Source organism: Puma concolor, chromosome D1, assembly GCF_028749965.1.
Source record: "Puma concolor isolate L17-30 chromosome D1, mPumCon1.1.hap2, whole genome shotgun sequence".
Classification (NCBI taxonomy): Eukaryota; Metazoa; Chordata; class Mammalia; order Carnivora; family Felidae; genus Puma; species Puma concolor.
In genome coordinates, this window is record NC_141676.1 from 11,484,227 (window position 1) to 11,505,776 (window position 21,550).

At 44.2% G+C, this 21,550-nt stretch overlaps 2 protein-coding genes across 2 annotated transcripts; both read right to left on the reverse strand.

The window, feature by feature from the left end:
• Positions 1 to 6,217: 6,217 nt before the first annotated feature.
• Positions 6,218 to 7,153, reverse strand: LOC112852046 (olfactory receptor 4D9-like). Its single transcript, XM_025915523.2, has one exon. It carries the CDS (start codon positions 7,151 to 7,153, stop codon positions 6,218 to 6,220), a length of 936 nt encoding a protein of 311 aa, XP_025771308.2.
• Positions 7,154 to 20,157: 13,004 nt separating this feature from the next.
• Positions 20,158 to 21,093, reverse strand: LOC112852041 (olfactory receptor 4D9). Its single transcript, XM_025915513.2, has one exon. The coding sequence runs from the start codon at positions 21,091 to 21,093 to the stop codon at positions 20,158 to 20,160; it is 936 nt and encodes a 311-aa protein (XP_025771298.2).
• Between the last annotated feature and the right edge of the window lie 457 nt (positions 21,094 to 21,550).

The window sequence follows — 21,550 nt, forward strand, 5'->3', positions numbered from 1 at the left end:
AGGAGAAGGCCCTCCCCTACCGAGCCCCCCAGCGCCCCCACACTTACCATTTTACCAGCAATCTTACTCGTAGGTATTTACCCAAGGGCCATGAAAGCACCCATTTACACAAAGTTGGATGTGTAAATGTTCATAGCAGCTTTAGTCATAATCCCCACACTGGAACCAAACCGAATAGACTTGACCGGCGAATAGGTAAGCAAATGGTGGCACAGCCATGCCACTGAAAAGCCCTTAGCGAGAAAATGGAATGAACTTCCGATGTACGCAACAACGTGGATACATTTCAAAAGCGTTTTGCTAAGTGAAAGAAGCCACATGGGAGGGGCGCCTGGGGGGGGCTCAGTCCTCTAAGCGTCCGACTCTCGATTTCGGCTCAGGTCATGGTCTCAAGGTTCGTGAGACGGAAACCGAGGTGGGTTCTGTGCTGATAGCGTGGAACCTGCTCGAGATTCTCTGTCTCCTTCTCTCTCTGCCCCTCTCTTTCTTAAAATAAATAAATAAATAAATAAATAAATAAATAAATAAATAGAATGGCTTGGTGCAAATGTTCATGTCTTTAGCAAAGGTGCACGTTGCCTTTGACCTCAGTTCTTTCTCAAAGGCACGTGGTTTTATGATGTGATTTTTCAGTGCCATGACGTTGTGCAAGACGTGATGCTGGGTGAAAACTTGAAAGCCCTCAGTCCTTTGGGAGCCCCACTGTCCCCTATTTTCTTGGACTTTCAGCCTGCTGGCATCTCCCGGGTTATTCAGATAGGCCCACTGACCTTCAGGATTTAGAACGTGGCTCCTTTTAGTGGCTGTCACCCGTCCCCTGCGTGCTGACACTGCACAGGGGTAGTGAAGGGAGCAGAGCGGAGCACAGGCACGCTGTTCCATATTAATGGGTCTGAGGGTTTGGTAACTGGACCTGATGGTCTGGGGGGCTTCATACGTGCCCAGTGGTTTTCAAGCTCTTTTCACTGGAGCACGTGCTAAGAAATACGTTTTATTTACATCAAGACCACTATACTCAAGTAGAGTGAAATAAAGGTTTCAGGAATGAAATGGCCTGAAATAAAGGTTTCAGGAAATGATGCTTTATTATTATTATTTGAAGAATTCTGTGCCTTTTATTCTACCCTAAACTATTCAATTTAATTAAAAAAAAAAGTGCACGCGCAGACCTATTAACGACTCACACCCCTTAGAGTTTCTGCAGTTTGAAAAACACTGACCTGGGGGGGCACCTGGGGGGCTCAGTCGGTTAAGCATTTGCCTCTTGGTTTCGTCTCAGGTCATGATCTCACGGTTCCTGGGATCAAGCCCCGCATCGGGCGCTGCACTGACAGTAGGGAGCCTGCTTGGAATTCTCTCTCTCCTTCTCTCTCTGCCCTTATCCTGCTCACACAGTGTCTCTCTTAAAAATAAATAAATAAACTTAAAAAAAAATAAAGAAGACAATTAAAAAAAGACAAGACAAGAAAAACACTGACCTGGAGCAGTGCTGTCAAAGTGCGGTGAAACACAGGCCCCTCACACCAGGACCACCGGAAAAAGGATGTGGATTCCTGGTATCCAGGAAGACTATTGATCTCTTCACTGGTGCCTGGGACTTTACATTTTAAGTAAACGGCTAGATGATTCTGTGCCCGCTGAGGTTTGGGAACCACTGGCTCAGGAGCACATTGGCTGCCCTCGCAGAGGCTTCCAACTGTGATCTGTGGATCCCTGAGGACTACAGTGGATGTACTTCTGGGAAACATCTACAGAGTGGCTTCTCTTGATCTGTGTGTGAGTTCATGTGCAAAGTCGTTTGTCTCAAAGAAAGATCTGAAATTGGAGGAAAGAAAATGCATGCGATAAGATGCATTACTTCATCTCTGGAAGTAAAAAATTTCAGTTAAGTTCTGTCTGCCAAAGGCAGAATCATGGAAGGGGAATGGCTCCCTTTAGAGGTAAGGAAATTACAAAACATTTTGCTTTGTAGACCCTAGTCCTGATTGAAGAGGAGCTTTCTCAGAAATACAGCTTCCTAATGTGGGAGATATTGAACAATTTAGCAAAAACTTAAATATCTTGTATTAGAGGGGTGCCTGGGTGGCTCAGTTGGTTGAACACCCGACTTGAATTCAGCTCAAGTCATGATCCCAAAGTCAAGGGATTGAGCCCCACGTCTGGCTCCACGCTGAGCGTGGATGGAGCCTGCTTAAGATTTCCTGTCTCCGTCTCTCCCTCTCCCTCTCTCTCTACCTCCTTGCCCCTCTTCCCCGTTTGCACATGCACTCTCTCTGTAAAAAAAAAAAAAAAATCTTGTATTAGAATCCATATGTTAAAAGATTGTTGTCCAACAAGACATTCTCATCACCTTAAAGGAGAAGAAACATATTTGCTTGGGAAATGGATTTTAATCGATACTACTTGTCTGTAAAGTACCACAGTGTTTTTGTAAAAAAATTTTTAAATGTTTATTTAGTTGAGAGAGAGAGAGAGAGAGAGCATGAGCAGGGGAGGGACAGAAAAGGAGGTAGACACAGGCTTCAGGCTCTGAGCTGTCAACACAAAGCCCAACACAGGGCTCAAACCCATGAACTGTGAGATCATGACCTGAGCTGAAGTCAGATACTTAACCAATTGAGCCACCCAGGCACTTCTAAAGTACCATAGTCTTTTGGGAATGCCATAATCAATTAATTTTCTCTTAAAAGTAAGCGTGTGTGTGTGTTTTAAAATTGACATGCTATATATATATATATATATATATTTTTTTTTTCCTGTTCTAAGCAGCCTATATGTAAGCATACATGTGTATATACAGGACACACACATATTTTTTTTTGTCTCGTGAATCCTCAATTCATTATTTACCTCTTAAAGATGAAATGCTAAAAGAGTGTATGAAGAAAGGAAGTTTAAGTTTTAAGAAAAACATGATTTTTTTGTAAACAAAGTGATTTATAAGGGGGGGTAGGAGGATGAACAAAGTAGATGAAGGGGATTAAGGGGTACAAACTTCCAGTTATAGAATAAGTAAGTCACGGAGATGAAAAGTACAGCATCGGGAATATAGTCAGTAATATTGTGATAACTTTGTATGGTGACAGGTGGTGACTACACTTACTGTGTTGAGCACTGCTGGTTAATGTACAGAGTTGTTGAATCACTACGTGTGCACCTGAAACTAATAGAACATTGTATGTCAACCATACTTGAATAATAAAACTTTCTATTTTATTATTATTTTTTTAATGTTTATTTATTTATTTTGAGAGAGAGAGAAAGAGAGAGAGAGAGAGAGAAAACGGGGGAGGGGCAGAGAGAGAGAATCCCCAGCAGCTTCCGCACTGTCAGCGTGGAACCCGATGCTTGAACTCATGAACTGCAAAATCATGACTTGAAGTGGAATCAAGGGTCCGACGCTTAACCGCCTGAGCCACCTAGGTGCCCCAAGTAATACTAATGAAAAAAAAAATTTAAAGTAATTTACAAGGAAGAAAATATCTGCTACTGTTGATAAAAGAACACACTGGTGAGGGCAGAATGTGATTCTGTATTCTGGTTCAAAAGGAAGTTTGAATTGTTCTTGCTGTTTTTGTAACATGGGTAATTCGATACAAAAGTCAAGGCTGAGGTCAAAAGTGAGGTGAATGGTTTTAATTCTAGGCAGGAAGTAACAACCACCCCAAAGAAGCAAATGTAGATCTTTTAAAAAAGATCTTCCAGGGGCGCCTGGGTGGCGCAGTCGGTTAAGCGTCCGACTTCAGCCAGGTCACGATCTCGCGGTCCGTGAGTTTGAGTCCCGCGTCGGGCTCTGGGCGGATGGCTCAGAGCCTGGAGCCTGTTTCCGATTCTGTGTCTCCCTCTCTCTCTGCCCCTCCCCCGTTCATGCTCCGTGTCTCTCTCTGTCCCAAAAATAAATAAAAACGTTGAAAAAAAAAATTTAAAAATAAAAAAAAAATAAAAAAGATCTTCCAGCTTTGGTGAAACAGCCATGAGTCCAGGATCTGGCATAAGCACGTGGGGATTTTGTTACCAGTGTTTGCCTTGCTTTGCTGTGCTGAAGTGTTCCACCCTCCTGCACCTGGGTCTCTTGGGCTACCTTTGGACTTGGAGTCACCCCATCACGTCCACCCACTGCAGCTTTCCAGTTCTACATCTCCTCTACCCTCGGAGGACACCTGGCGCCTTTGACTAATCCAACAAACCATCTGAAATGAATCCCCAGAGGCATACCCCTGAAAATAGACTCAGAGATGCCCCCTCCCCACCGTCAAGACCAGCAGATTGCTATGGCCATCCGGAGACGTAATTAACTCCGGAAGTGGTGGCATTCTATCTAGCTTGTCCCCCATGAACTGTGTCTATCTTAGGAAATATTCTAAGAGCAGGGATTTCAAGCCAGCACCAGGGAGGAATACTAGGCAGTGTTAGAGATGTTTGGGATGGGCTATATTTTGGCAGGCTTCCCTTGTGTTTTTCTTGGAATCGCGCAGCGCAAATGGCTCTTTACTTCTTTTACTTCATGCATCCATCAGAGATCGCATGGGAGAGAAGCCTGGGATCCAAATGCAACCCAAATTCTAGTTGACCACCAACTTCATCTCTTTACTTGACAAACTTAATAGGTTTCCAGGAGACGAACTCAAACAAAATATTGTTTTCTATTCTCTTAAAAAGGAGGTCTGGATAATGAAAAATGAGTTTCTTCTTCTTCTTTTTTTTAATGTTTATTTATTTTTGGGAAAGACAGAGAGAGAGAGCAGGGGAGGGGCAGAGAGAGGGAGAAATCAACTGAAATAGGCTCCAGGCTCTGTTAGTACAGAGCCTGACACAGGGCTTGAACCCACAAACCGTGAGATAATGACCTCAGCCGAAATCGGGACACTTAACCCACTGAGCCATGCAAGTACCCCAAATTGAGTTTATTCTTTAAAAAAATTTTTTTATGTTTATTTATTTTCTGAGAGACAGAGCACTAGCAGGGGAGGGGCAGAGAGAGAGGGAAACACAGAATTCAAAGCAGGCTCCAGGCTCCATGCTGTCAGCACAGAGCCTGACATGGGGCTCGAACTCACCAACCATGAGATCATGACCTGAGCTGAAGTCGGCTGCTTAACTGACTAAATTGCCCAGGTGCCCCTGAGTTTATTCTTAAGCCGTTGTTTCTTTTTTTTTTTCAACGTTTATTTATTTTTGGGACAGAGAGAGACAGAGCATGAACGGGGGAGGGGCAGAGAGAGAGGGAGACACAGAATCGGAAACAGGCTCCAGGCTCCAGGCTCCGAGCCATCAGCCCAGAGCCCGACGCGGGGCTCGAACTTACGGACCGCGAGATCATGACCTGGCTGAAGTCGGACGCTTAACCGACTGCGCCACCCAGGCGCCCCTTAAGCCGTTGTTTCTTGTGGACTTGAGTCAGGCACATTCTAGCAATGCACACAGGATAGGATTCCTTTCTCTGGAGGGTTGGTTGGGAATGAATGGCTGGAAATGATGTTGAAATTCTTAAAGGGGCCCGAAGCCCTCAGGTATTTACTCCTTGGTCAGGTGAAGACAAGCAAACACCTTTCATAATACTACACTAGAGGAGAGATGTTTGTGGATGGGCTTGTTTCAGACCCTATCAAATCCCGTATGAGGAGGCAGGAGTAGGGAACCATGCACTTAGCTGAGGGTCAGATAACTCAGATCCAGCCTTGCCTCCACCATTAGTTAGCTAGGAAACCTTTGGCGACACACAAAACTTACCTCAACTTCTGCAAGGGAAACCCAGAGGTTTCCATAGAAAGATGTACCCTGGGTCCTCCAAGGTTGGCAATGGAAGATGATTTCCACAAAGGGAGGGATGGCTGGGCTTTCTGGCCTTGACTCCTGGTCCCTGGAGATCATTTTGCTAATTACTGGTTGGGCAACAACAGCCAGAGCTCCACAACTGAGAAGTCACTTTCTCTCAGACCTCATTTCCTCACCTGTAAAATGAGGTGTTTGGGTGATGCAAGCTTTGGAGTTTCTTGAATAGAGACCAATTTGTGGATTGAAGACTCTAAGTCATTGACAATTTCACCAAGAAAAAACGTTTCAGAGAAGGCCATTTCAGGACACTCTTATTAGAGGATGCTGTTATAAGACACAGGGGAAACTTTGGCCTCAAGATGGTCTTATTGATTGGGGTCTGCTACTGTGTTGTGAGAGAATACTTTTCAGTTCTGACTCTCAATCTGGACTTCATAGCCATCTATTCTTTTTCTGAAGGTCCAAGTCTTTTCCTCAGTCTCTTCATGGCTGACTTCATCTCTTGGTTCCTGAGGGTGTAGATCATGGGGTTCAGGACCGGGATGATGACCGTGAAGGTGATGGAGACAGCTCTGTCCATGGGAAGGGCAGTGAAGGGCCGGGCGTAGACGTAGATGCAGGGCACAAAGTGCAGGGTCACCACAGTGATGTGGGCGGTGCAGGTGGAGATGGCTTTCTTTCTTCCCTCCCCGGCGTGAGACCTCAGCATCGTCAAGATGACTGTGTAGGACACAAGGAGGAAGACAAACCATAGTGTAGAGATTAAGCCATTGTTGGAAATCATTAAGACCTCAAGAGCAAAGGTGCTGGTGCAGGCGAGTTTGAGGACCTGGGGGACGTCACAGTAGAAGCCATCAACAACACTGGGTCCACAGAAGGGGAGGGGCAGCAACAGGGAAATCTGCACGATGGAGTGGACAAAGCCCCCCACCCAGGAGGCCACGATGAGGGCAGTGCATCTCCCCCTGCTCATGATGGTCACGTAGTGCAGGGGCTTGGAGATGGCCATGTAGCGGTCGAAGGCCATGACAGAGAGAGAAAAAATGTCTGCCCCCCCGAGGAGGTGGAAGAAGAAGATCTGAGTGATGCAACCATTGAAGGAGATGGTCTTCGTCCTTGACAGGAGGTCTACGAGGACCTTGGGAGCGGTGATGGAGGAGAAGCAGATGTCCAAGACAGAGAGATTGCGGAGCAGGAAGTACATGGGCGTGTGAAGGCGGGACTCGCAGGTCACAGTGACCATGATGAGGAGGTTTCCCAGAAGAGTTGATGTGTACACCAGAAATAACATAAGAAATAAGGCCAAGCTTAACTCTCGGGACTGGGTCAGTCCTTGAAAAATAAATTCTTTCACCCTGGTGTAATTTCCCTGCTCCATTGTGTTATGTTTCTTCGTCTTCAACTACCTAGGGAGAAAATGGAAAATACGAGGTGTATCGTTAAAAACAAAAGGAATGTGAGCTGTAGGACTGGAGTGTCTCAAGGGTTATTTTTGCAGTTATTTTCCTTGTGGGCAGGGATGCCTACAATTCAGGAAGATATCCCCAGTAGATGGTGTGTTTAGAGTTCCTCAGAGTAAATGAAAAAGTGAGTTTCCAATGGATGTGATTAATCAAAGCACCAAAATCAGCATGCTATTAAATTCTTTTGACCTTTTTTTTATGGTTGCATAATTTTACATATCCTGTACCCCTCTTGAAAAGTCCCTAGAGGGGCGCCTGGGTGGTGCAGTCGGTTAAGCGTCTGACTTCAGCCAGGTCACGATCTCGCGGTCCGTGAGTTTGAGCCCCGCGTCAGGCTCTGGGCTGATGGCTCAGAGTCTGGAGCCTGTTTCCGATTCTGTGTCTCCCTCTCTCTCTGCCCCTCCCCCGTTCATGCTCTGTCTCTCTCTGTCCCCAAAAAAATAAATAAACGTTAAAAAAAAAAATTTAAAAAAAAAGAAAAGTCCCTAGATGGCCTGAGAAGCAAAGAGGACTCATTTTGTTTTTCAGCGAGAACTCATGTATCTCATTGTTAGGACGTGGGAAACATGACGGGGAAAAGTATAAAACAGGGCCTGAGACGGTACTGGAAGCTTAGAGCGTCTTGTCTCACCATCTTCCACAGTAGATGATCTGCTTGGCATAGTCTGTGCAAATTGTCACGATGCTTGATGATCAGCACTAAGGCAAGAAAAACCATTTCCAGTTTGCCTTCTCCCCTGAGGATAAAGAGGTTTGCAGCAGCTCATGCAATCTGAGCACAAGCTGCTTTTGTTTTCAGTTTTTCTTCTTTTTGGCGGCTTGTTCTCTTTGGTCCACATGGGACTTGGCAAGTGCTAGCCACAGCCCCTGCTCCTCATAACGCTCTTGGCAAAGGCTTTCTCACCGAGGCCACTGCACAAATGGCTGTCTTTTCTCGGGCTCCCTCCCTTCTTAACACCTACCTTTGGATGGCACTTCGTCTCACCTCACTATTTGTAGAGGCTTCGGTTTTGTGCAAAAAAGCATGGATTTTAGAACCAGTAGACCTGGATTTGAATACAGACTCTGTCTTAACTGAGTAGGTGGCTCAATTAGTAGGTGACTCTGAGCTTCTGTGTATCATCAGTACAAGTGGGCAGAATCATGTTTGTGTCATAGGGTCGTGAAGTTCGAATGGACTTGTTTAATTCTTTAACCTGAGTTCCCACAGACCACATGTCCCCTCATGCTGCACCAGTTAACATTTTGCTGGGCCAGTCTTCTCGCAACATTATTTGGGAGATGCTGGTACACTTCTCCTATAAAAGATGGTGTTTTGAAATAATTGCAATGAAGATCAACTATAGTATTTTTATTAAATGTTATTTATTTATTTTTTTTTTTTAAATTTTTTTTTTTTTTTTTTTTTGAGAGAGAGAGAGTGAGCAGGAGAGGGGCAGAGAATGGGGGGACAGAGGATCCAAAGTGGCTCTGTGTTGACAGCAGCAAGCCTGATGCAGGGTTCGAACTCATGAATCAGGAGATCATGACCTGAGCTGAAGTCAGATATTCAACCAACGGAGCCACCCAGGCGTCCCTCAAATATAGCATTTAAAAAGCAGATACATTCCACACAATGGAATATTATTTAGTTATAAAAAGAAATGAGCTACTGAGGCACGAGAAAACAAGGAGGAAGCTTAAATGCACAATTCCTAAGCAAAGGAAGATCATCTGAAAATATATATACTGTATGATTCCAACTATATGACATTCTTTCTGGAAAAGGCAAAACTGTAGTAGAAAAGTTAACGGTTGCCAAGGGCTGGGATGTGCAGGTGGGGAGGGATGAATAGGTGAGGCACAGGGGACTTTTAGGGATTTTTATTTTTAATCATGGATACATTGTTATGCCCAAAATTCATGATCCCTAAAGACCACCAGGGAGCTGAGTCCGATGCAAAAGCAAAGAGCCTTTATTCGAGCTAGCTCGAGCTCAATCCCCTACCTGCACTGAGGCAGCGGTGAGATACCGGAGAGAGAGAGGGAGTTTCAAAAGCAAAAAGGTTTTATAGGGATCATGGCCTTAGCCGATTGGCTGGGGAAGGGTCGTGGCCTCAGCTGATTGGCTGCCAAAGTGTGGTCCCAGATCAGCAATTATCAGCGTCACCTGGAACTTGTTAAAAATGCAAATGTTGGGCCTGGTGGTCACAGACCCACTGAATCAGAAACTCTGGGGGTGGGGCTCAGCAATCTGTGTTTGAACAAGTCTTCCAGCAGATTCTGATGCACCTGAAGTTTAAGAACCACTGTGTCTGAGGTTGTTTAACATGTTTGGCCTCAGTGTATACAGAACGTTTCTCACTGGTCACCTATTAACCATTGGCTGTCAGCCTTGCTGTGCTAGAGAAATACCTACCACCAAACACCATCCCCAGAGACTGATTAATTGGTTTGGGGAGGGGTCAGTTATTAAAATGCTCCCAGGTCATTCTAAGCCTGGACAGGGTTGAGGGCTCCTGCCTCTGGCCCCTACCTGAGAGAAGCCCTCCCTCTTCTACTCACACTTTCCACGCCTCTCACACTCCCCTTCCTCCCACCTCAGACTTCGGAAGAATGCATCAATCGGTAGCCTGCTTTCTTAGAAAACATAAGTTACTCAAGGCGGGGATGCGTGGTCTGAGGTTTGAGCGGGAACTTCTTTCTGCAGCCATGTCGGGGACATAGTCACTAGTCGGCCAGCCTAGGTCTGCTCTTTCAACATGGCATCACACATTTGTCAGATCCAGAGAATGTACAACACTAAGAATGAGCCCCAACGCAAACTAAGGACTTTAGTTAATAAATGTATCAATCCTGGTTCCTCCGTTGTTAACGAACACAGCGCACACCCATGCAAGATATTGATAGTGGGGAAACTGGGGCGGGGCAGGGGAGGAGAAGGAGTGTGGGGCTCTCTGTACCTTCTGTTTAATTTCCCTGTAAACCTAAGCTACTCTAAGAACTAAAATCTATTAATTTTTTTAAAAAGCAGATATACCAAAGGATAAAACGATTTAGAACATTTACATTTGGTAAAGGAACACATTAAAAAAAAAACCTTTTAGGGGCGCCTGGGTGGCGCAGTCGGTTAAGCGTCCGACTTCAGCCAGGTCACGATCTCGCGGTCCGTGAGTTCGAGCCCCGCGTCGGGCTCTGGGCTGATGGCTCAGAGCCTGGAGCCTGTTTCCGATTCTGTGTCTCCCTCTCTCTCTGCCCCTCCCCCGTTCATGCTCTGTCTCTCTCTGTCCCAAAAATAAATAAACTTTAAAAAAATAAAAAAATAAAAAAATAAATAAAAAAAAATAAAAAAAAAATAAAAAAAAACCTTTTAAGGGTGCCCGGGTGGCTCAGTTGGTTAAGTGTCTGACTTCGGCTCAGGTCGTGATCTCGTGGTTCATGAGTTCAAGCCCCGTGTGGGGAACCGTGCTGATGGCACGGAACCTTCTTGGGATTCTCTCCCTCTGCCCTTCCCCTGCTCTCACACACTCTTGCTCTCTCTTTCAAAAGAAGTGAATAAACTTTAGTAAGTAAATAAATAAATAAAAACTTTTATTACCAAGCATCACTTTTTTTTTTTTTAACGTTTATTTCTTCTTGAGGGAGAGACAGAGTGTGAGTGGGAGAGAGGCAGAGAGAGAGAGAGAGAGAGAGAGGGGAGACACAGAAGCAGAAGCAGGCTCCAGGCTCTGAGCTGTGAGCATAGAGTCCGACGCGGGGCTCAAACCCATGAGCTGTGAGATCATGACCTGAGCTGAAGTCTGATGCTTAACCAAAGCCTGACGCTTAACTGACTGAGCCACCCAGGCACCCCACCAAGTGTCACTTTCTATAAATCCTAATTCAGTGCTTTCCCCCTGCTTCCCATCCTGTTACAAAGAGAAGAACATTTGCAGTAAGTCCTGCTTTGGGTGTCGACAGGCATCCGGCTTTGTGGTTTTGTCACCTGCTTACAATAAAATCTCCCTTTTCAGATCTCTCTTAAAAAAGCTCCATCCATCCCCAAAAGTTCCCTGTGCTCCAGAGAACTGCTGAGTTCTTGACCCAAATGATTCTGTCCAAACCTCTGCACCCAGACAGGTCCCAAGTTTATCAGGGCCTCGGGCAGCAGAAGTCTGTGTCCTTAGGATGACACCAGCCACCCCCCCCCCCGCTCCCCATTCCCCCATTCAAACGCCTCCCCGAAAAAGCTCATCAGTGCCAGGAAAATTTTCTGTGTGAGAGAGACCCCTGACCTCCCTTTCTCAGAGCATTTACTAAAAAGGGCTTGTAATGGTGAACATGTATTTCTTGCAACTCAGTTTTTCTACAAGGACTGGAGAGCTGTTCCTTTGGTTGTAATCATCAGGAAGGATGGGCCTCTGTCTCCCTGTCTCTGTGCGAGGTCAGAATGCTGACTTCCGTAACTGCCCGCCGGCAGACAGAGCAGAGGCCTAGTCTCAGGGACATGGACCCGCTTCTTGCCATCTGTCCCTTCTCTGACGCTTGCTTCTCCCTCATTCCCCGTCCAGAATGCCCGCCCGGTCACCTCTGTGCAGATCAGGTTGGAACTCACGTCCCCCCACTGCCAATACTTAATATGGTCCTTACCACTACTCTAATATCTGGCAGGGCTCGGCTGTGATGCTGCTTTGTATTCCTTCCTTCCATATTCTGTCCACACCGAAGCCAGCAGGGGCCTGTCGTGAACTACAGGGTCCTCTGATCTCACTGAACTGTCTCTTGCAATTTCTCATCAGAACAGAAATTCTCCTTTGCTCAGTTTCCTCCTTGGAGCCCAAGCCACACACAGCTAACTTTCTAGGCTTTCCGCCAGTGATCTACTGACCCATCAATAATTCTCAGGGAATGTCACTGTCTTCAAACATTTTTAGTTTTTAAAAGGGCCAGACATTTTCTCATTAAAAAAAATTTTTTTTAATGTTTATTTATTTTTGAGAGAGAGAGACAGAGCGCGAGCAGAGGAAGGACAGAGAAAGGGAGACACAGATTCTGAAACAGGCTCCAGGCTCCAAGCTGTCAGCACAGAGCCTGACGTGGGGCTCCTACCGAGGAACTGTGAGATCATGACCTGAGCAGAAGTCTGGCATTTAACAGACCGAGCCACCCAGGCGCCCCCAGAGTAATATTTAAAAAAAAAAAAAAAATTTTTTTTTAATGTTTTTATTTATTTTTGAGACAGAGAGAGACAGAGCATGAGCAGGGGAGTGACAGAGAGAGGGAGACCCAGAATCCAAAGCAGGCTGCAGGCTCTAAGCGGTCAGCACAGAGCCTGATGCGGGACTCAAACTCACGGACCCGGAGATCGTGACCTGAGCTGAAGTCGGACGCTTAACCGACTGAGCCACCCAGGCACCCCCAGAGTAATAGTTTTTAAAAAAAAGATTAAAAAAAAATAAACTCAGAACACACGTAGTGTTTTAGGGAACACACAGAGGATTTTGCTTTTATTTTGAGCTGTGGCGGAAGTAATATGGCGTGGAGGGAAGACACCAGCTTGGGGGACAGGAGCTTCGGTGGGTTCACAGCGATGGGGGAATCTCTAAAGGCAGCAAACTCCGGGAGGCTCAGTCTTTTCCTCAGTGAAAGGGGAACACTTGCTGCCGTCAGTCCTTCTGAAAGTAGGCCAGGGATGCCTGGGGGGGCTCAGTCAGTAAAACACCAGACTCTTGATTCGGCTCAGGTCACCATCTCACGGTTTGTGAGTTTGAGTCCCACACCGGGCTCTGTGCTTGACAGTGCGGAGCCTGCATGGGATTCTTTCCCTTTTTCCCTCCCTCTCTGCCGTTCCCCTGCTTGTTCTCTCAAGTTCATCTTGTTCTCTCCCTCTCTCAAAATAAATTAATAAACTTAAAAAAAAAAAAAAAGAAAGTAGGCGACATCTGCACAGCACAGTACAATATTAAATGGACCCATTGATTTCTAGGCCTTTGGAGCTTTAATGCTGAGTTGTTTTATTTATTTATATTTATTTATTTATTTATCAAAAAAATTTTAAAAATGTGTATTTATTTTTGAAGGAGAGGGAAACAGGGTGTGAGCAGGAGAGGGGCAGAGAGAAAGGGAGACACAAAATCTGAAGCAGGCCCCAGGCTCCGAGCTGTCAGCACAGAGCCCAACGCCAGGCTCAAACTCACAAGCTGTGAGATCATGACCTGAGTCAAAGTCGGATGCTTAACTGACTGAGCCACCCAGGTTCCCCTGAATTGTTTTAAATCCTATTGCCTCAACTACCTCATGACTAGTCAAGGGCCGTTCTGCCCACTGCCTACGAATGGTTAAATCTCCATTAACCACAAACTTCAATTATTTCTTGATATTTAACTGTAAGCCGACTGGTGATGTCAAGTCAAACTGTTGACATCAAGGATTTCTGGGGGCGGCTTATCGTAGTGGTTGAGAGAATGGGCTTTGAAACCCAGATGTGTGAGGTTCTGTGCAGAAATTAGTCCTGGATGTGACCAATCACCCAAATTACCAAGAAATGCCAAAAATGGTGCTCTGCTGTGCACAAAATATATGTGCAACTAGGAAACGAAAAGGTGGAGAATGTATGGGTCTGTTTGGAACAAAAAAAGAGGAAAGAAAACAGACAAGCATCGTTTGTAAATTTGCTTTTGTTTTTGTTTTTGGCAAGAACAAACTCAAGATCCCAAGTGCTTCTTCAGAAGCATGCCCAGGTCGACCCGTCTTCATAAAACAGGTTTATTGGGGTACCTGGGTGACTCATTGAGTTGAGTGTCTGACTTCAGCTCAGGTTTTGGTCTCACAGTTTGTGAGTTCGAGCCCCACATCCGGTTCACTGTTGTCAGAGAAGAGACCGCTTGAGATCCTCTGTCCCCCACCCCCCTGCCCCTTCTCTGCTCATGCTTTCTCTCAAAAATAAATAAACATAAATGTTCAAACCCCTTTTGTGATTCACCATAACATTTCAAAATGGGCTGTGCATGGGCACACACACACAGACACACAGTCGGACATGTGAGCACCCACTAAAGTGCCCTCATAACAAAGTGACCTCATTAAAGGTCCCAAACTTGAATCCCTTACCTGAGAAGCAGAGCCTGCCATTTGGTTGCACACACTGACCTTAGGAGACGCTAACCGTCAAAGAATATTCTCCTGTAGGGCAGACGTGCATCTGAGTGTTGGTTGGGTCAACGTCTTCTTTCCTACTGTCAGAGGCAGACGGCAGCTCCAAGAATCACCTCTGCACGGTCCTCCCACGGTCCCACCACACTGCTCTGTGGTGCCTCTGACATGAGCACCAGTCTCCCAGGCCCGGACCCGATATTTCACCGCAGGGAATAGTTTTGGATGTGACTGCTAACTCGAACAGCTAGACTCTCCTTTTGGGATGAAGCTCCCTTGAGTGTTATTAAGAAGTCATGTACTGGAAGATGTGTGTAGATGCCTTGATTTCAACCCAGTGAGACCTTTGTCAAACTTCTAAGATACAGAACTGTGAGATAATTAATGTATGTGGTTTGAAGCCACTTCGTTTGTGGCAATTAGTTTACAGTGGTGATAAGAAACTAATACACTCAGATTCCTCAGATCAAACTATGTAGAGGCCACATTTTACACGTACTTACGTGTAAAGCTTACATGTAAAGATCCTTCATGAGGTCACGTGGAGGTCTATGGTATATGAACTAAGATCAGTTGGCAAATAAGACATAAGGAAAAACAAAGGGGATGTGTGTATGTTTGAACTTAAAGAAGAAGGTAAGATGATCTGCTATTGAATAAAGGTCTTCTTTAAGTAAACCTTTTCCCATAATTTTCATAAATTGAATCACTTCTTTTAGGAAGAAAGAATAATTATCCTTAATCAAATGTATTCATTTGGATTAAAAATAACCTTGGGCTTAGAGCCCCTTTGCCTGAAGAGGGGCTCATAGGGGGAGCCTGCCTCCTTAAGAGGTAGGAGTCTGCTTCCGTAAGTGGTAGAACCTCAGGGAAAATGAACAGAACCCCCAGTAGGCTGTATTTCAGCCCATTCCAAGCTTTTTTCTTCCTAGGCAGATGCTTTGCTTGATGTCCTATTGATACGTGTAATCAGAAGCATCATAAAGATTGGGAAATGCATCTTCTCCCTGGAGAAGTGGGAGTAGGAGCAGATAAAAGATGTGTTCGTACTGTTCATCCGTCGAGTATCTAATGGCAAAATGTTTACTGAGCATCCACCATGTTCCAGGCCCTATGATTCCGGAAGTCCTAAAAGCAGAGAGTTGCATGTTGCTTCCCATCTCATTCCTTAATATCATTTTTGAAACCTTGTCTCTCACCATAGACCATAGATGGATGGTCTCGCTTGGATATCGCATATCATAGATATTGCATATATATAGACATTTGAAATGTCTATAGCAGGGGTGTCTGACTGGTTCAGTCGGTGGAGCATGTGACTCTTGATCTTGGGGTTGTGAGTTCAAGCCCCATGTTGGGTGCAGAGATTACTTAAAAATGAAATCTTTTTAAAAAGTTGATCTGGTCTAATCATTTGATCTGATCATTGTTATTTTTTTTATTAAATTTTTAAAAATATTTATTTTTGAGAGAGAGAGAGACAGAGTGTGAGTAGAAGAAACACAGAGAGAGAGAGAGGGAGACACAGAAGCTAAAGCAGGCTCCAGGCTCTGAGCTGTCAGCACAGAGCCTGACACAGGGCTCAAACTCATGAACTGTGAGATCATGACTTGAGCCGAAGTCAGACGCTTAACCCACTGAGCCACCCAGGTGCTTCTGATCAATGTTATTAATACAATTGATCTGATCATTGTTATTAATAACTAAATACTTCTCTAGCTGTGGCTGATACTATCATTCTATCATTCTGCTTGTCAATAAGGGCTCAGTACCTCTGAATCATCTCTGACATTCCCCACGACCCTTTTTTTTTTTTGTCTTTTGTAACCTTTTCTGAATAAATTAATTTCAGGTTTCTTTCATAATTTGCAATAATTTTTCATAATTTACTTCTAGAACTTCGTTGGTCCTGGACCTGATGTTCGTGCTCTTGTGCAATCCCCTCGTCTTGTGTGTGGACTGAATTTAGTGATTTGCTTCTGGTGAACAGAGGTACAGCCAAAGTGATAGGATGTCACTTGTAAGAGTAAGCTATAAAAGACCGACTTCTATCTTGCTGCACACTCTTTTGCCTTGATTGTTCAGTCTGATGAAGTAAGCTGCCATATTGGAGAGAGGCTGGAAGATCGTCTCCAGCCAACATTCAATAAAGAACTGAAGCCCTTAGTCCCGCAGCTCAATGTTTGGGCCAACAATCATGTCAGTGAGCTTGGAAGCAGATTTTTCCCCAGTCGAACCTTGAGATGAGACAACTCCCAGCTGACATTTGACTGTTGCTTTGTGAGAGACCCAGAAGCAGAAGATTTAGCTAAGCCATGCCTAGTTCCCAACACACATAAACTGTGATTTTTGATTTTTTAAAAACCTGCTTCCTTTAAAAAAATGTTTTTATTTATTTATTTTAAGAAAGAGAGAGAGAGAGGAAGAGAGAGAGAGAGACAGAGAGAGAGAAAGAGAGAATCCCAAGCAGACTCCACGCTGCCAGTGCAGAACCCAACACAGGATTCAAACCCACAAATTGCAAGATCATGACCTGAGCCGAAACCAAGAGGCAGACACTTAACTGACTGAGTCACACAGGCACCCCAAAAACTGTTGTTTTAAGCCACTAAGTTTTGGGGTAATACAATATAATAGTAATAGATTACTAACACAGCACTGAACTAATAGTCTTCTTTATTGAGTAAGAGCTATATTGACAACATTCTCTTTCAGACTTGAAAGAGTTTGAATTTCTCAAAGAAGTCCAGAATGGCAGGATCACTCCTAAACCAGCTGATTTGTGCATACAGATATGTTGATTTGCTTATGAAAAATACAGTGTAAATGTAAAATCAAGCTTCTTTATATAGAAAAAAAAATCATAGGTGATAGGACCAAGCATATGTGACCTGTGTAAGATAAGCTAGAATCAGTTTATATGTATTAGTTAATTAAGGAAATGTCTCTACCTGGAGACACAGAATCTGAAGCAGGCTCCAGGCTCCAAGCCATCAGCACAGAGCCCAATGTGGGGATCGAACCCACAAACCACGAGATCATGACCCAAGACGAAGTTGGACATTCAACTGACTGAGCCAGCCAGGCACTCCAAAAGAGAAGTAAATTTAATGTTTTCATGAATTCAATTGCTATCCCTCATGCATTTGATCAGGTTATTTTGCATGTTTAAACAATCTAAGACAGCTTCCTGGGTGCCTTTTGCTGGATTGCTGTCATTTGTAGGGTCCTACACTTGGGAACATAAACTCTGATTGTACACATCTTTGGTTAGTTAAAATTCCACCCAGTCACAAAGGTTTTGTTCAAGATAAAGTCAGCAGAGGGACAGAAAAGAAAAAGGCATCGTTGTGAAAAGTACATAGGATCTGGAGAACAATGATACCAGAGCAAAGATGGAGCCAGGTGGTAAATGATCATTTGTTCCGCAGATGAATCTAACTGAAGACAAAACTTTGTCTTTATTGGAATTTTAATGCTTGGGGAAGTATGTCTGATATTGGAAAATAATTCGGAACATTTTTGAGTGGTGGGAATGGAATAGAACACAGGAAAGGACAATCAACAAACAGAAAGACACTCATCTCTGTAGAAACTTCTGCATTAATAAATGTTTGTTTACAATTAGCCTATGGCAACTATGGGGAGAAATGAGGGTTGTCTTCTATAAGGGTCTCTTCCAGACCTATCTTCTTTGGGCACTTTACTCCAGTGTTTTTTCTTTGCGGAACTGGTCTTCCAGTTTATTGTCATTCTAATTCCCAGGATTACCTTGATCCCCTTCCCCTTCTTTTATTTATTTATTTATTTTTTTCAACGTTTATTTATTTTGGGGACAGAGAGAGACAGAGCATGAAGACGGGGGAGGGGCAGAGAGAGAGGGAGACACAGAATCGGAAACAGGCTCCAGGCTCTGAGCCATCAGCCCAGAGCCTGACGCGGGGCTCGAACTCACGGACCGCGAGATCGTGACCTGGCTGAAGTCGGACACTTAACCGACTGCGCCACCCAGGCGCCCCTCTTCCCCTTCTTTTAAATTAAATTTTCTTTCCCCCAATTTTCTTCATTTCAGTTTAGTTCTTTGTGCATTCCAAGGGTCTAGCAGTATTTCCAACACATCTATATATTAAGAGAATCCTTTTAGAGACAAAGTCTTAGTCTCTGTAATCTTATCCAATTGTGATTTCTTAGCAATGAATCATAAATGTGGAAGAGATCATTAGAGTTCACCATTTTTCATGTTCTCCTTTTCTTTCTGGGAATAGGGCTAGATTACATTCTCCAGATTCCTTTGCGGGGACGTGGGACCATATGATCAAGGGCTGGCTCATGGAATGTGATCAGAAGTGGTACATACCACTCTCAGGACTGGCCAATAATGATCCCTCCCCTCTCCCTATAATTCTTAATCCTCTCTCCCTTTCTCCATTTGTTAGATGAATGGAGAGATTCTAAGGATGTAGAGAGAGGTAGAGCCCAAAGTGGAAGAAGCTTATCTGCATGGAACAGCTCTTTCTAAAGACCAGCATTGGTTTGTGCCATGAGCAGGAAATAAATTTCTACTCACTGCAAAACATCTTTTGAAGCTCTCAGGTAAAGTGCCCACAACATTTCTTTTAAAGCTCTCTGGTTATTAAGTACTTTGCTTTTGTCATAGCATTTGATCTACTCTGATTGACACATGAATGCCAGCTTCTGTGGCTTGAGCATAATCATGAAGAGAGACATCATCTAGTGAAGTCAATAGGGCCCAGCAAAATATCAGCTGGACTGTTAGGTAAAACTTTTGCTAGTACTATTCTCATTCCTCTCATTACAGACACTAGAAAATTCCCAGATTCAACAATTAAACCTTCATGCTTTTCATGACCCTTTATTTACCTTCTAATGGATTGAGTGGAAAATATTAAGGAGTTTTGGGGTCCCTATGTGCAGAAACAGTGAGGAATTTGGGCCTGGCTCACCTGTGATTGGGATAATCTTGCTATACAGTGAGGAGACAGTTTTTCTCCAGGGGGAGTGCTTAGCATCTCTATTTGCTTAAGCCTTGCACAAATCCAGGTGAGTTGTCCATAGCCTTTACCCATCATTTTTATTTCTTGATGAATACTCCTGCTCACAGTATTATCTTCTGTCTAGGAGTAAACCATAGCTTTGGAGTGATTTGAGGATCCTCTCTCCCAATAGAAATCACAGATTTACATTGCTTAAGGGACAACAAATGGAGTTCTCTCCTAACTTTCCTTGTAAATGTCAGCTAGTGGTACTCACTCCATGAGTGTACTACTTCATGGCTACGTTGAGCTCACTGTTGCACAAATGTGGCATACTCTTACACCGTTCTTTCCATCTGTAATACTGATTTCTTTTCTTGTTGTTTTTCTCTGTCTATTCCCCTTGACAAGGTCTACTCACTGTAAAACGTCTTTTGAAGCTCTCAGGTAAAGTGCCTACAACATTTCTTCATTAGAGCATCTTGGGGTATGGCTCTTGGAAAGTGACTATATTTAATCTTTCTGCAGCAATCTGAATCCTAGTACTGTCAGGCACACGGTGCATGTTCTGTGAGATATTTGCAGAATGAATAATTGAAAGTGAGCAATGGAAGTCATGAGTGAGCCTCAGCTTAAAGCAGTGTCACCTATAAGTCCTCAGCACACACTATACTATAGGACCAACCTCTTTGAGGACTCCATGATATCCATAGATGCCCTTTTGTTTTTGGCATTAAAGTGATCTCTTCCCATTTTGAGAAAGTGAAATTTAATGTCTACCTTTACATTTAGGTGCTATCTCATTCTCATAGAATTTAAATCCTTTCTGAATGCCCTAGTCGTTTTTTTAGTCTCCCCATGGCTGACTTCATTTCCTGATTCCTCAGTGTGTAGATCATGGGATTGAGCAAAGGGGAGATGACGGTGAAGGTGACAGAGATGGCAGTATCTGTGGGGAGGGCAGTGAAGGGCCGGGCGTAGACATAGATGCAGGGCACAAAGTGCAGAGTTACCACGGTGATGTGGGAGGTGCAGGTGGAGATGGCTTTCCTCCTTCCCTCCCCTGCGTGAGACCTCAGCATCATCAGGATGACTGTGTAAGATATGAGGAGAAAGAAGAAAATCAACCAACTGACCAGTCCATTATTGGAAATCATCAGGAGCTCCAGAGTGAAGGTGTCGGTGCAGGCGAGTTTGAGGACCTGGGGAACATCGCAGTAGAACGTGTCAAGAACATTGGGTCCACAGAAGGGGAGGGGCAGCAACAGAGAAATCTGCACGATGGAGTGGACAAAGCCCCCCACCCAGGAGGCCAGCACCAAGCTAGTACATCGTCCCTTACTCATGATAGTCATATAGTGAAGGGGTCTTGAGATGGCTACATAGCGATCAAAGGCCATCACAGAGAGAGAAAAAACATCTGCTCCTCCAAGAAGATGGAAGAAGAACATTTGGGTGACACAGCCATTGAAGGAAATGGTTTTTCTCTCTGATAGAAGATCAACTAGGACCTTGGGAGCAGTGATGGAGGAGAAGCAGATGTCAAGCACAGAGAGATTGCGGAGCAGGAAGTACATGGGGGTGTGAAGGTGAGACTCACAGGTCACAGTGACCATGATGAGGAGGTTTCCCAGCAGAGTTGTCATGTACACCAAAAACAAGAAGCCAAACAAGACCCAGCTCAGCTCTTGAGACTGAGTAATTCCCAGGAAAATAAATTCTTTCACTCTGGTGTAGTTTCCCTGATCCATTGGGTCACAGATCCTTTTTTCAAGTATATCTTTGGAAGAAATAACAGAGCAGTTAAAGAGTGTGTTATATAATCTCCTGTTTTCTTTTGTGGCACTTGAGTTTTGGTGTTTGCCTTAGGAAGAAGCTCTTGCAATGCATGAGCTGTGCCTGCAATTCAGCATGCCACCAGTAGGTGGAGGATTACCTGTGTTTTTGACTCCATCATCCAAGCAGATAGGTTTTATCACTGTGGTCACTGAAATACAGGTGACAGGTCTGTGAACTTATTCAATTGTACTTTTACCATATAATCTGAAACTGAAAATAATAATAAGTGTAAATTCGACTCTATGAAGAATTTTGCTCACAAAAGATATTACAAGAATTAAAAGATAACCCACAAATGGGACCAGATGTTTACAATATATATATCTGAAAAAATATTCATGTGCAGAATATATTAAAAAACTTCTACAA